The sequence below is a fragment of the Aythya ferina genome (assembly GCF_964211825.1).
Source record: "Aythya ferina genome assembly, chromosome: 9".
Taxonomy (NCBI): Eukaryota; Metazoa; Chordata; class Aves; order Anseriformes; family Anatidae; genus Aythya; species Aythya ferina.
Genome location: NC_140305.1, coordinates 23,262,081 through 23,275,766, shown reverse-complemented (window position 1 = coordinate 23,275,766; position 13,686 = coordinate 23,262,081). Strand labels below are relative to the sequence as shown.

Genomic DNA, 13,686 nt, shown 5'->3' with positions numbered 1-13,686 from the left:
ACAATGCACTGAACACGGGGAAGCAATATCTGGAAGAGAAAGAGTCCTGAGTGCTGAAAACGTGCAATTTTCCTTACCTGGCATAAATGACAGCCCAGCACAAAATAAAGTCAAAGGTGTTCCTGTAAAACAACTGATACATCAATAAAATAAGCAGGTAGCAATCTCTGCGTGTGCCTTGACTGATGAAGGGGGAACGGACCAAATCCACCGTGACGTGCAGGGTGACCGCTGAGGGCACAGATCCAGGCTGTCACAGGGAGGGGACACAGAGATGGATGAGGCAGAGTGAGACACAGCTAATGGTGATGGGGATTTGCTGCAAGCAGCAGCATCAGAGGTCTCGGGGCAGGTGGTCAGTAGGTGAGGTGAGCCCACCGGTGAAATCCTCAAGCCTTAAGACAGCAGCGAGCTGCGTACGCCTCCACGGAGATAAACCCTTCTGATCCACAGCACCCCGCCAAGATGCATGCTCTATGCAAAATATCTCTGGATTACTTCGCTGCTAAAGAAGATTTCAGTGCTTTACACAATAAATTAAGAGGCAAGGTAGACATATTCAAACAGAAAATCCACTATCCGCTACATAGGCAGGTGGTGGATTTGGTGATTTAAGAGCAATCATGCTCTCAGAAGCACCTCAGTGACATACACAGCAAAGTATGAGTTTTGCAAGTGGTGTAGCTGACACAGGCTGTTTGCTGAAGGGGAATTAGGCTTTTCCTCTGCAAAACAGAGCATTGAGAGCTAGTTCACCTGCTAGCTGATGGCACTTTGAGTGCTAAAAACACACATTGCTTTTGGAAAATAGCACTTGGGCTCCTGAAACACACAGGCTCTCTTTCAGCCTTTGTTTTCTGTCTTTTCTGTCTCTAACATGATCTAGTGTAACAGTCAAGATGCAGCTGACCTAAAATTGACTAATAAAGATAATGAAAAAAACCTGTAAGACAGCAGCTTTTTCCAGTCATGCAAAACAGCTGTGCTCACCTTTACCAGCATTGCCTGTATGCTGTTTCGGGTCCTGACAGACTAAGGAATCTGGGAACATAAGGAGCACATCAGCCTAACACCAATGTTGAGATTAAACACAGTAAAACCAAGAAAAGCAACAACTGCTTAATCAGAGAGAAAGAAGCTTAGAGGGTGAAAATGGCATTACTTCACGTGGTGCTGGAAATGTTTGCTTCAGTTTGATCACCAAGATGCTGGGCACCTGCTAACACACCTGGACAGGGAAATGGCTGAAATCAGAAATCTAGCAAAAGGCTGTGTACCATTAAGCCCTACATTAACTTCTTTTTGCAGACTTATAAGGAACAAAAGGAGAACGTGCTGTCCTGTGCAAGACGCAGGGTTCTTCCAAGTGTGTGTCACCATGGCAGGGGGATGGAGCCAGTTCACTTCATTCATCTCACAAATCTCACTATATTCAGCATTTTTGCAGATCCTGGAACCACGTATCTATACATGACCTTTAGTTCTCATTTAAGAAGAGATAAGCAACTGAAGATCTTTGCCTTAGGAAAGCAAGTCTGAGAATATGATCCCTGGGAGGATTAAAGAAACCAAAGGTAAATTCAGAGGACCTGGAGATGCAGCAGATGTGATCTGCATGGTCGCAGGAGACCAGTGCCTCCACACCTCGCCTCAATTACAGCCCTGCTGTAGCCCTACCAGCAGTAAAACATTGGAAATGTGGGTGACAGCTTAGCTTACACGCCGTCAGACACAGCCAGTGTAATCAGCCGCCAGCTCCCTAAAAGGAAATCCTTAGCTAACAAATATGCTCCGGTCTTCTGAGCCGGCAGACAATGGTCAAACAGTGAATAAAACGTATCCGGACCTCAGGGAAGTGTTTGACATCATGCCATGCACTGGACTAATTTCCTGAAACAGCAGAGCCAGGCAGGAGGGTGGTTTGTGCTGGTGGCACTCACTCTTCCAGCTCAGGGAGCAGGAGGGTGAGTGCCACACTGCTGTCCCTGGCACTGCAGCCCCAGCTCTTCGTCCCCAGGAAGGTCAGCACGGCCCCTGGGCTCTCTGCTCCTCTGTCTGCTGCTCCACTCCCAGAATTTCATCTTCTCCGTATGCAAGGCATGTCCTTCATGTGACACAGCAACACAGGGCTTTCCTACGGGGATTTGACAGCGGGCAGGAAAATGATCAGTTTACTTCTATGTAAAGAAAAAAACAAACAAACAAACAAAAAAAAAACAACTGCAGATTCTTGCCCATCATGAGGATGAATATCACCTCCATTTTCTCAGTCTGCTCTGCCCTATATAAGGCTGTCAGATTTCCAGTGCAGAGAAATGATGTGCTTCTGGGTCCCTTAGCATCGCAGGGTGCTGGGACCCAGGAAGGAAATGCCTAACAGCTCTGCTGCTGTGACTGCTGTCCTCACCAGTAACATACTGGGAGCAGGTGCTGGTCTGAGACTTGTCTCAGGACAGGATCCAGCTGGACAATGACAACTGGATTTTGATTGTACTGGGAAAAAAAGTCTCTGTTTGAAGCAGCACAGCTAGGCTCGGGGAGACTGCTCCTGCTGAGGCATTTAATGTGATTTCTGCATAAATCTTTCTGTTACAGTAAAAATAATAATAATGAAATGGTGAGACACAGGTAGTATACAGACACAGTGGAAACCAAATTTGGAGTGATTCAGGCTTTCTTAGGGTAATAAGCAGATAGCACAGTTTGACACACTCTCGTGCAACCCAAGAGCTTGGAGCCGGCGTGGAGGCTTCAGTGACCGATTCATTATTCCGCACAGGCGCTGGCTGCTCAGCCACCCCAGCCTGTACCCATCTGGATGCCAGGAGACATTCCCGGGGTGTGTGGCTGTGCACAATGCGACCACCCTGCAGCGGGGCATCGGTCTGCAAGCACAACTGATACCACACAGACACGGCCTGCAAGAAAACACCCAGATATACACATCGCAGCGAGCCGCCCGAGACCTAAGGCGGAGGCACTCCCGGCAGGGAGATGTATTTTGGGTGTATTTTGGGTGTATTTAGGACACGGCGGAGGCAGCGCTCGGGGGCCGGGAGGCTCCGGGCTGCGCCCCCGGGGGGCAGGGGCAGGCCCCGGGCTGCGGAGCTGCGCGAGGCCGCGGCTGCGTTAGGCCGCAGCACCCCCTGCAGGCCTCGCTCCGCAGGGCCCGGGGCTCCGCAGGGCTCCGGCACAGCCTCCTCGGGCAGGCTGGGGGCTGACAAACGTGGTGGTCTTCACAAACAGCCTCCCACTGCCGCACTGGGCCGGCCCTGTGGCGATAGCTGCCGTCCTTCCCAGAGTTTCTCCCTTCCACATCTGATACTGGCCCAAATTGGGATTTTCCACACAAAAACAGACGTTGCTGTGCTTAAAATTAATTCCATATCTACTTCACATTTCTGAGGTTACACAGCTTTGTGTTCGATTTCATTAGCCATCCATCTATTTCAAAGGGAAACACGTCTAAAACATGTGGTCCTAAAACATGAAGAAACACCGAAACGTGAAGTCTCAAACCCATCTTTCAAGGCAAAATTAAAAGATGCTGGGTGATTACACCGAGTCCTCTCATGACGATGCACTTTACACTGGTGCTGGGGACACACCACACTCACATTCCAGCCTGCAAGGCCCTACTGGGGTCTCTCCACGTACACTGGGCTGGTAGAGAAGAAAATCAGGATGCCCAGCAAAGAGAATATAAATACTCTTCTGTCTGTTTTGTGAGATAAACCAGAGGAATGCGATAAACACCAAAGGCAGCACAGCCGGAGCAGAGCATGAGGAGGCTGGAGGATTGGTTGGATGATCACTCAGTTCAGGAACCGTGACCTGGTGCAGAACACCCTTGGGTGCCAAAGACCTGGTACAGCCACAGATGTGGCCCTGGTGGTTCCTCCAGCTGAAGCGATGGGGACAGCTCTTGCCAGAGTTTCCCTTGTGCCCCCACTGCCCTCCTAGCTGTACCCTCACCCAGGACCCCGAGCCCATCCGCCCCGCAGGATCCGTCTCTCCTCGCCCTTATCCAGCCACCCAGCTTGGCCCAGGGCAGCTCTCCCAGCAGGGACACGCCACAGGGAAAGGCCACCAGCAGCACGTGCCCCGCTCCTCGCTTCCTCCGGGCACTGCTGAGCTCCAGATAACAGAAACCTGTCAGGCCCTGATAATGCTGTCTTCCCCTCCTTTGTCCTCAAGTGGTAACAGGATGTTTAATTATCAAGATCAGGCTGAATATGGAGAGATTACTCATCATTGATCCTGGGTATAAGCTGTTTCCCTTGCAGAATAATTTCTTCTTTTTTCAGAACTTTCCCCCCCCCTCCTCTGTCCAACTTAATTTCCACCCCGGCCACGAGGCTCAGTAGAAAGTCTTACCATAATCATTTTGAGCTAAATATTCTGAGTAATCAATCAGAGCAGTGGAACCAATTTTGAAACTGTCACTTTTAATTTTTCCAATAAAAAAATAAAATAAAATAAAAATTGAGCATTTCACTCACACTGCTGTTGGGATTTGGGCTCTTAAAGCCTTCACTCCACCGCACCGGTGCTTCAGAGATGTACTTGAGAACCTGAAGAGCTGACACAATTGCAGAGAAACAAAAACAGATTGATTTTTAGCAGGGAAAAGAAACCTGTTTTTTTAGGTGCCTTTGGACCTGTCTGACCTTTTATTTCTTCCTTCCCTGCTTTCCAGCTCTACAAAAATAACTAAGAGGTACTGGTGATTTCACACACGCAAAAGGCTGACACTAATCAAAAAGTTGACGACTTATTGAGAGCTCAGTGCACAAACAGATGGCTAATGAGGGCCCAAAGAGCAAACCTGCTTGGTGCAGAGGGCAGGATTTCTTCCTGTCCCTCTCTGGCTCGGGACATCTGCGGGCACATTGGCCACAGAGGCTTACCTGTGGGGGGAGGCAGGAACGGTCTTGGCACAAGCGGCTGGAGAAAGCTGTCCTGGAAAGCGTGTGTCTATTAAATGTAGCAGTGATTGCTCTTTTTGTTCGAGGCATGCGTGGGCTGCATTTCTGCTCAGCGAGGAGCGATCAAATTAGAGGCTTTGTGAGTCTTTCATCAAGCGCACTCTGTGGCTGTAGGGAAGTCAAAGGGAATTTTGCCACTGCCCTGGGTGGAGGCAGTGCACCTGAGCCTCCCCTTCACAATTTATGCCAGCTGTAGCCCGTAAGCTGCCTTTTACCTGTATTTTTAATGGGCTAATGGATGGGGGTGAAGTCATGCCCAGTGAAAACATGGCATGCCTGCGTGTGAGAGAGAAAACAGCAAAAGCAGCAGTGGTGCCCAATTTCAGCTCTCCTTCACACCTCTGGGGCCCCAACATCACACTGAATCCTTGCCATAAAGCTGTACAAGGTCCTAAACCCTCTCACTTCAAAGCTACACCTGGTTGTATGCCAACTTCACACTGAGATAAGAACGGAGACAACACGGCTTTTTGGTGGCTACTGCTAGCAGCGACTGCCGGGCCCAGCCCTGTGCCAGGTGCCCTGTGGCATCTGAAGAGGGAGAAGAAACCTAAGAAACAGAGAAGTGAATATGTTTTCAGTTTGCAGGAGAGCTTGGAAATGCCACTGATGCTTTATTCATCTCTTTCCCCCCTGGAGGTCAACAGTAATCTGCTTTTTCCTCTCTCAATGTTGAATTTCCTTTACTGAAAGTTAAAAGGGACAGTGGCAAGTTAATTCTATTTTGGAGACGGACTGTTTCTGTCTGGGCCTTTCATAATGCCTCTGGATTATTAAAACAGGATTATTTATTTACTTATTTCAAGAAGTCCAATTTTATTTCCGTGCTGTTCTACTTCAGCGATTTCTCTCTTCTGGAAAAACCCCATTGACTCTTGCCCAGCCCTCTTTTTATTTTATTTTATTTTATTTTATTTTATTTTATTTTATTTTATTTTATTTTTCTGGGGATGCTGGGCCCTTTTCCCATCAGCTCTTGCTGCTCACCAGAGCTGGGGCAGCGCCGCCAGTGCCAGGCAAGGACAGAACCTGCCCCCCCAGCCAGATGTGGCCGCATTCCCCAAACAAGCAGGAACGAGACTGCAGCCGAGTGCTTTGACACATGATGGTCTGTTGTATTTTCAGTCCGCTGATACACATTCATTTACCAAATACAAACCAAGTGGAAAGGAAAGCAATCATCAGCAGAAACAAGGGTACAAAACTCAATTCCAGCAGCCTTCACAGAAGGGATAGTCAGTGTTCACAACGGCACCATTGGAAGGCAGAGACGCACGGAGACCTGCACTCACACCTGAAGTGGAAGCTCTCATTTTGGTGATTAGTTTTGCTAGAGACACGATTTAGAAAATAAACAACAATCCCAGAACTGTGACTTCTGTCACTGTTTTTCTCTTTTCCCGAGTGTCAGGAAAAAGTCAGGCAAGTTAATTATTTACATCTAGGACATTTTATGAAAACACAATTGGAGACTAAAACCAGAATAATCATAAAGGTTTGAAAATACAACAAGAGAGCAGGCAGGAAAAGAAAAAAAAAAGAAACCCAAAGAGGACAGTTGCATTCAGTGGTCTGATACACAGTTTCAGTGTGTGTTCCACTTGGATTTACCTTAATTCTGCACATTTAACTTGATTCACCACCACGGCATTACACTCCTGGTTTAAACCCCAGTTTTGCAAAGCTCCTGGTTTCAGCAGGATCTCAGCTGTGCAACAGGGATTGCCCACTTGAGCACCCCAAAACGTGTGTGTGCATTCAAGTCCTGCAGCCACCCAAGAGGTGCCAGCCTCGACCACCTGCCTGCTTCGGAGGCTCTTGCTCTCCTCGCCTCGGCCTCCAGCACATCCTGCAGACCACGTCCCTCGCGCTGGGCAGGCAGAGGAGCAGCTCGGCAGCTGGCGGCCTCAAATTTGGGTCCTCCCAGTGGGCAGGAGGAGAAGGCAGAGATGTTCAGCTACAGGCCTGTTTGGACGGCTTTCCATGGTCCGTAAATGCGGCTGCTGTGCACGGATTGCAAACCCAGGGTGTCCTAGCTATGGGTGCACAGAGCAACTGCTACACTGAAATAACAGCAAAACAAGTCAGCGTTTGATTGTGCGTGGCTGTTTCCTTGGAAGGAACAAAGGTACTGGAACTTATCACCGTGAACGAGGCAAAACCCACACTGAGGTCTCCCCCGGGGACAGCACCAGGATTGCAAAATTGTTCGGTGAAACCTGATCAGAAGAACCGAAAACGGAGTGTTTGGGGTTTAATCCAGCAAAGGTGATACCAGGTCGGGTGAACTTGGTGGTGGCTGCCCTGGGTGGGAGGCAGGGTGGCTGAGCAGCACCGGCCGGCTTGGGCTGCTCGTCTTCTGGTTGCGCTGAGCACTTCCACTGGGAACAGTGATGTCCTGCTGTAATGCCACCAGGCACGCCCTGTGCTCGTGCTAGCCAAAACGTAGCTGCTTGGGATAAGAGCTGACAAACGCACTCGCTAGCTTGGGGACTCTGTTAGCACATCAGTCAGCTGCAAATAAGGTCGGGCCACAGACGTCCACGCACATCCAGCAGCAGCACGCCGAGGCTGAGACCAGGAGCTGAAGCACTTGAGTTGCCTGACAAATTATTTTTAGTAAAATTCTTAACATATGATGACGTTTATCCCTCAGTTTTAAACCATGCATCAAGTCCACAGTGAAACATTTATCCAGTCCAACATTTATACAACAGCATCTACATTTTAAAATATGAGAATATTTAAAAACATTAAAAACGAAGGTACGATACCGAGTGTGAGTTCTCAAGTGGCATATATTAAGGAATAAATTAAAAAAAAAAAAGAAGTGTTGTACTCAGGTTCAACTACAAAATAAAGCCGAAGCCTGGGAAAACATCTCTCATTTCGTACAGTTCTAAGGAATAAACGCCTCAAGAAACACGTCGTGTTTCCAGGCTTGCTAGTGCTTGAACCCACATCGCTCCTTACAGTACTGTGTGGCTGCGAGCCACCCTCTGCAGTCGGAAGGTATGAAAAGCAAAACCCCTCTGGCATTAAGGACTGACAAGTAGTGATTGTTCAGGTGCAGAAATCAACTCTCTCAAGGTGTTAAAACTCACAGGCTTCTTAATATAAGAAACAGAGCTCTTCTGGCTCTCCGAGGAGGGCTGCAGAGGACAGACGGGGTGCTGCCAGCTCTGAGCACGAGGACATGGAGCTGAGCATCCACTGGACATGGACGCAGTGCCATCAGCTGCCCAGGGCACGCAGAGCTGCACTCCGGTACCACCACCGGAGTGACGAAGCCCCAGTAGCTTGCTGCCACCTTAAAAGACAATCTAAGTATAATTTAACAATTATAAGGAACTTTGCTGATATGGGGACGGGACAATAAGAGCACTTAGAAGCTGACAGGAGCCTCATACTGCAAGGTTCACGTGTACGGGTGGGGGGGTTGAATGCTTCCTTTTCAACTATGACTACAGACCTGTGTGACTTACGATGCTTCTGACAGGCTATAATTGTTTGAAGTTAGCAGCTTTGTTCAAACTAAACCAGCTAAAAACACATCAAGAGACAAAAGCTCTGAACAAGCGCTGATGTGAAATAACAAGACACCTTTGATCTCCGCTGATTGCAAATGGTCCAGGCACGGCATATTGCTCTGGCTCTGCAGGGCGTAACCCCAGGTTGATTTTTTTTAAGGGAAAAAAAAATCAAGGGAATGTACTTATCTGCTAGCAGCATGCGGGCCAAAAGCATCAGTCCCTCGGATCAAAGATTATCACACAAACTGCTGCCCATGCACTCCCACCAGGCTAACCAGGCCACAGATTCACCAAACAGAAAGGAATCATTCGCAATTGCATCTACAAAACACAAGCATAAAAAAGTGGGAACTGGAGGAAGTGGCTAAAACTTGGGCTGCCTGGAGGAACACTGCTGTTTGTTGCTTACACAGGCAATGCAGCATGCAGAATTACTCGGTGCCTATTTAGGTTTCTGAAGGTAGAAGAGACAATCAGCTAAAATGTGGTGCCAGCTGCTTTTTGAGGACAGCTGGATGACCAGAGTGATTCTTCTCCAGTTAAAAACAGGTGAGACTGATGGCAGAATCAAAATAGAAAAAAAGAAAGTTGATTATGAACTGAACTAAATGGCAGATCAGCTGGGCTTTTGGCTAAGGAGGGCTGGGCACCTGGAGGAACACAGGTCAGACCTCACCCGAGGCCCTCTAGCGAAGGCAGTCCTTGGCTGCACACACAGCAGAGGAGCTCAGCTCCCACTTCTGCAGGTCAGGCTCCCGTTAGGCATTCCTAGCAGCCTGCTCTCGTAGTGTTTGACGTGGTGCCACTGGGGAGCGCCTCTCCCAGCACTGAACATGAAGCTGGGAGGCAGAGCTCACTGTGGGACCCAGGACAGCGCCAAGGCCCAGGGTGGCACCCACCAAGCCACGTCCTGGCCCAAGACTGTAGTGTTTTGCCCGGGGATGCCTAATGAAATTGCTGCTTCGCTACACTGTGAGGTGCAAAAAAGCTTGGAAACCGAGTTCCACCTGTATTGAGAAGACATCCTGCATGACTGGGCTCCAGATCGTGGCTGGGGTAATAACAAAGTAGATCAGAGATGAGGTTTTGCCAAATGCTCCCTTCCCCTTGTGTTCACCAGTCTAGAAGTGATGTGTCAGCTCAGGGTGAGCACAGCTGGCCTGAGGCTTCACCCCTAGCTCCGTGGCCTTTCCCTCCTTGTGAACGGGGAGGGAAAGGAATGGAAAGAAAAGCCTACCTGTGGAATGGCAAACAAATGCATGAGGAAAGGGCCCAGAGCACAGAGCCCAGCACGGCCCGTGCTGGCTTCTGAGTCTCTGTTCCCTACCGCACTCAGCGCCTCGTCCTCCTTCAGCTCCAGAGATCTACAACTTTACTTTAAACCTCGGTTCCCTCCTGAAGAAAGCCTTCAGGCACAGTTTAAACAAACCAACCTGCTGCCTTGCTGTAAAGGCCAGAAAATGCCACTGACTCCCAGCACCTTCAGCTCGCTCCACCGAGGCTGCCCTTTGCCAAGGCCCACACGGTGCCACGCGACGTGTAAGACATGCTGATTGCTCTAGCGGTGCTAAAAAACAGTATTTCCTCCCCACCTGGAGGGGAGGAGAGACCAAAATACTGATTCTGATAAAAGATTGCTCGCGAGTTTCCATCTAAGACGTGAAATGTCTACGCTTGGCAAGCTGAGATGGTCGGACAGCCCACGGCAGCACCAGCAGCACTTGGTGGAGAGCTGCACGAGGGCTCTGGCAGCGCACGAGGCGAGGTGCGGGGCTCCGGCGAGCCGATGCACGGGTACCTGACAGCCTGGGGAAGCAGACGCAGCCCACGACTCCTGCGCAGCCACAGCACGATCACGGGACTTACGCAACCACAGCACACAGCTGGCAGTGGTAACAACAGCAGTTGGGATGGGGTTCCTATCCCAGGAAGTGGCCTGCATCCTTAAGGTGCTCAGAATGTGTCTTAGAAGTAACTCCTACAGACAAGAAACTTCTTTTTTTTTTTTTTTTTGCCATAATTTCCAAGTCCTTCCTCTCCTCTCCTTTGCTAGTGTTGATTTGCTTGCAGTTCCTCCACCAAAATCCTTCAGAAAGGCACAGAGCTTGGTGGAGGTCTTTTTTTGCCGCCCTTCGCAACGAACAGCTTTCAGAAATCACGTATTGTTCATCAGCTTGTCTCTAAAGAACCAGACTCGAAAATGCAAAGCAGTCTGCATCTTCTTAAGTCCACACCTCCATGGGTACCATGGACTCCTTTGTTCCGACGGAGGGCAGCAGGTACTCTTCCTCCAGGAAGCGGAAGGGGAACTGCACCAGAAACCCACGGATCTTCTTCAATTCTTCTGCTGCTTTTGCAGGATCATCACTCGCTAGTTTGGGTTTGTTGATGAAGTCACGCAGCTGGGCTAAATTATTCACCTGGTCACTGGGCAGGCATCGAAACACCTGAGCGAAACAGAAAGAAGGGACAGGTCAGTGCAGGGCACACAGATGAGAGCAACTAAAATAACAGCCTGGAGAGCGAGGAGGGACGAGGTGCCTCTGTGGTACGGCTGCCATCTGTGGCATGGTTGGAGCATGCAGAGAGGAAAGCTCAGGGCTTTCTCTGTTCACTGCAAAAGGTCATTAAAAACCAGCAGTAAAATTTGGTTTTCCTCCTGTTACGCTCTGGCCAGCTAGAAGTAAGGAAGTACAGCTGGGTGATGCAAGGATGCACACAGTCCGGTTTTTTGTTCCCAGCTACAGCATTTCATTTCACCGACCCTGCTTGTTCATTTGACCGACCCCAGGAGCTGGACCTGCTGCCCTGGCCCTCCCGGCCACGAGGGGACAAGGCGTCACCTTATCGAAGATGGTGGCGTTGCGAGCTGCTGTGGAGATCCACACCTCCTTGAAGAATCGCTCACAGACAGGATCCTGGTGGTCTGGATTGAGATCAGAGCCGCCGAGGACAACCCTGAGAAGAGAAGAGGGAGGGACTGATGCCTGCCCAAGCCAAAGCTCCGGGCACTCCCTGTCTTGAGACATGCCCAGAAAGGAAAAGCGTCCTCGGGACTTGCCAAAAGGCAGCCCCGCGTGCTCCTGGCACACCTTCCTGCTGCCACGGCCTCTCAGCCTTAACGCTGCCTGATTTTTCTCCTCTCTTTCTGTGCAGTATCTGTCCAGATGGGAAACAGGGGAAGGGGGGGAGGAGGAAAAGGTCTTAATGAAAAACCGGCCGTGTTGTCAGCCAGATGGTTGCTCCGAGCGAACAAACTTCCATTAGGAGGAGACGCCACCACCCAAAACCGAGGCAGTGTGAAAACAGGATCTGGAGGCAAAACATCACTGTCTTGTTTATGAGCCCTCCCAGAGAAATCCCTGAGCAAAACGATGTGTAAGTCAAACTGCCGAGCCGAGGACAGAACGGCAGGAGAAAGCCCAACTCCAGAACGCAGCAGCAGAACCCCAGGCTAGATCCCAGCCTGGCGAGGCTGCAGCAGAGGCAGCAGCTCCCTTGGCTTTAAAGGCTTCGGCCAGGCGTGAGCCTGAGCACGCCCTGCCTGGTGCTCATGCCCCACCTGAAGCAGCGCAGGCGCAGGGACTGGGCGAACTTCCCGGCGCTGTACTGCTCCCCGTCCATCACCGAGGGCACGGTCTCGGTGTCCTGCACGATGATGGCCATCTCGCTGTCCCGCTTGCCCAGCATGCTGCGGTCGTTGATGTTGGCAGAGCCTGGGGGTGGGGAACAACCGATGGTGACGCCTCAGTGCCGTGTGAGACCCTCCTGCACACTCCCCATCGCCCCCCAGCACCCGCAGCCTTCGTCTCCATGGGGGCACGGCTGTGGCTTCATTAGATACTGCCTAATTGTTAGCTAATTTTTGAGAGCAAAGAAAAGTCAGCACAACTGTTTCATGAGTATCACCTACATCACGCTGCTCAGCGCCACGGTTCAGGCTGCACAGGGCAGGAGCTCTGGCAGTAAGGGACGCCAGAGCTCACCCCGACCCGAGGGTTTCCTTGCTGGAACAGGACGTGGGGAAAGGCAAGACCACATTTTTGCAGGCATCAGGCTTGGAAGAAGGTTAAATCACAGCCAAGACAAAGCCAACGTTTTCAAAAGCTGAGTTTCTCTGTAACTTCCCAGACACTTTTGCTGAAGGATATCACAGCTTGCAAAGGCCTGGGTTTGGATGACAAGCTCACTGATGCACAACGGGCTCTCTGCGTAAGTCCCCTGGTCTTTCGTGATGTAAGGAGGGGAAGTTTCCTATTTGCATTTGGAAGGCAGGAATTTGGGGGGATTTGAGAGCTTACTCACTGACAAGGCAGTAAAGCACCGGCAGTCAGGGGGCTGGAAGCCTCTCTGCCTCTCTAGGCAGGAGCCAGCAGGTCAGTCACCCACGGAAATGACCGAACAACAAAAAATGTCCGGACACGGCCTTGAACTCCGCAAGAGACCCCCAGACACCAGTCAGCCATTTGGCCTTCCCTGTGACTGAGTGTTCTCACGGGGAGTTAACACTGCCAGAAGAAACGCCAGCCAAGCTCCCTCAGTGCTCTAACCTCCCGACAGCCTCTCCTCAGCTTTCTTTCCCTGCACCTCCATCTCTTTTTTAGGTGGAAATGCAGTCGCACTGGCTCCCCATCACCTCACCAGATGGCACAGATATACGTGCGGTAAAAAAATTCAGCCCGCAGGCCTGGAGAACAGAAGAAAGGAGCTGTCTCAGGCCCCTGGGCCATCATACTCACAGCAGCATTGCTCCTGCTCCAGTAATAAACCCACCCGCAGGATGCTGGGCGTACCAGAGGTGTGAGCTGACCCCTGGGAGGGTAACAGAGGAGCAAACCTCACCACGGGGCATCCGAGACAAGGGCTGAGCTGCTGCTTTGAACAAGGGGAGTATCTCAACTCTTTCAAAGTCTGCTGTGGGATTGTTCTCTGGCATGTTCTCAGTGCCGAGATAACAGATCGGAAAGGGTTCTGTTAAAGAAACAGACTCCAATTCTGCCTTTCTACTGCAATGTGCAATTCGGAGCCCAAGGTCTCCTGTCTTTGCTTCATGGTCTCATAATAAATATGGTAACAGAGCCACGAGGCGATAGCTAGTACTTGCTAGAACCTATTTCCCCATTCTTAGGAAAGGGAGCTGATAAATGACACATGTTGTCCAAACC

The 13,686-nt window shown here is 50.4% G+C and overlaps 1 protein-coding gene across 8 annotated transcripts in view; it reads right to left on the bottom strand.

The window, feature by feature from the left end:
- Nucleotides 1-6,082: 6,082 nt before the first annotated feature.
- PLD1 (phospholipase D1) overlaps nt 6,083-13,686 on the bottom strand; it is a 58,326-nt gene continuing 50,722 nt past the window's right edge. For all 8 annotated transcript variants that reach the window (XM_084529978.1, XM_084529979.1, XM_084529980.1 and 5 more), the window contains 3 exons: nt 12,084-12,237; nt 11,365-11,479; nt 6,083-10,968 (listed from right to left, as the gene is read on the bottom strand). In XM_084529978.1, coding sequence (XP_084386104.1) covers nt 10,744-10,968; nt 11,365-11,479; nt 12,084-12,237 — 494 coding nt within the window. In that variant the 3' untranslated portion in view covers nt 6,083-10,743. The remainder of the gene's footprint in view (nt 10,969-11,364; nt 11,480-12,083; nt 12,238-13,686) is intronic.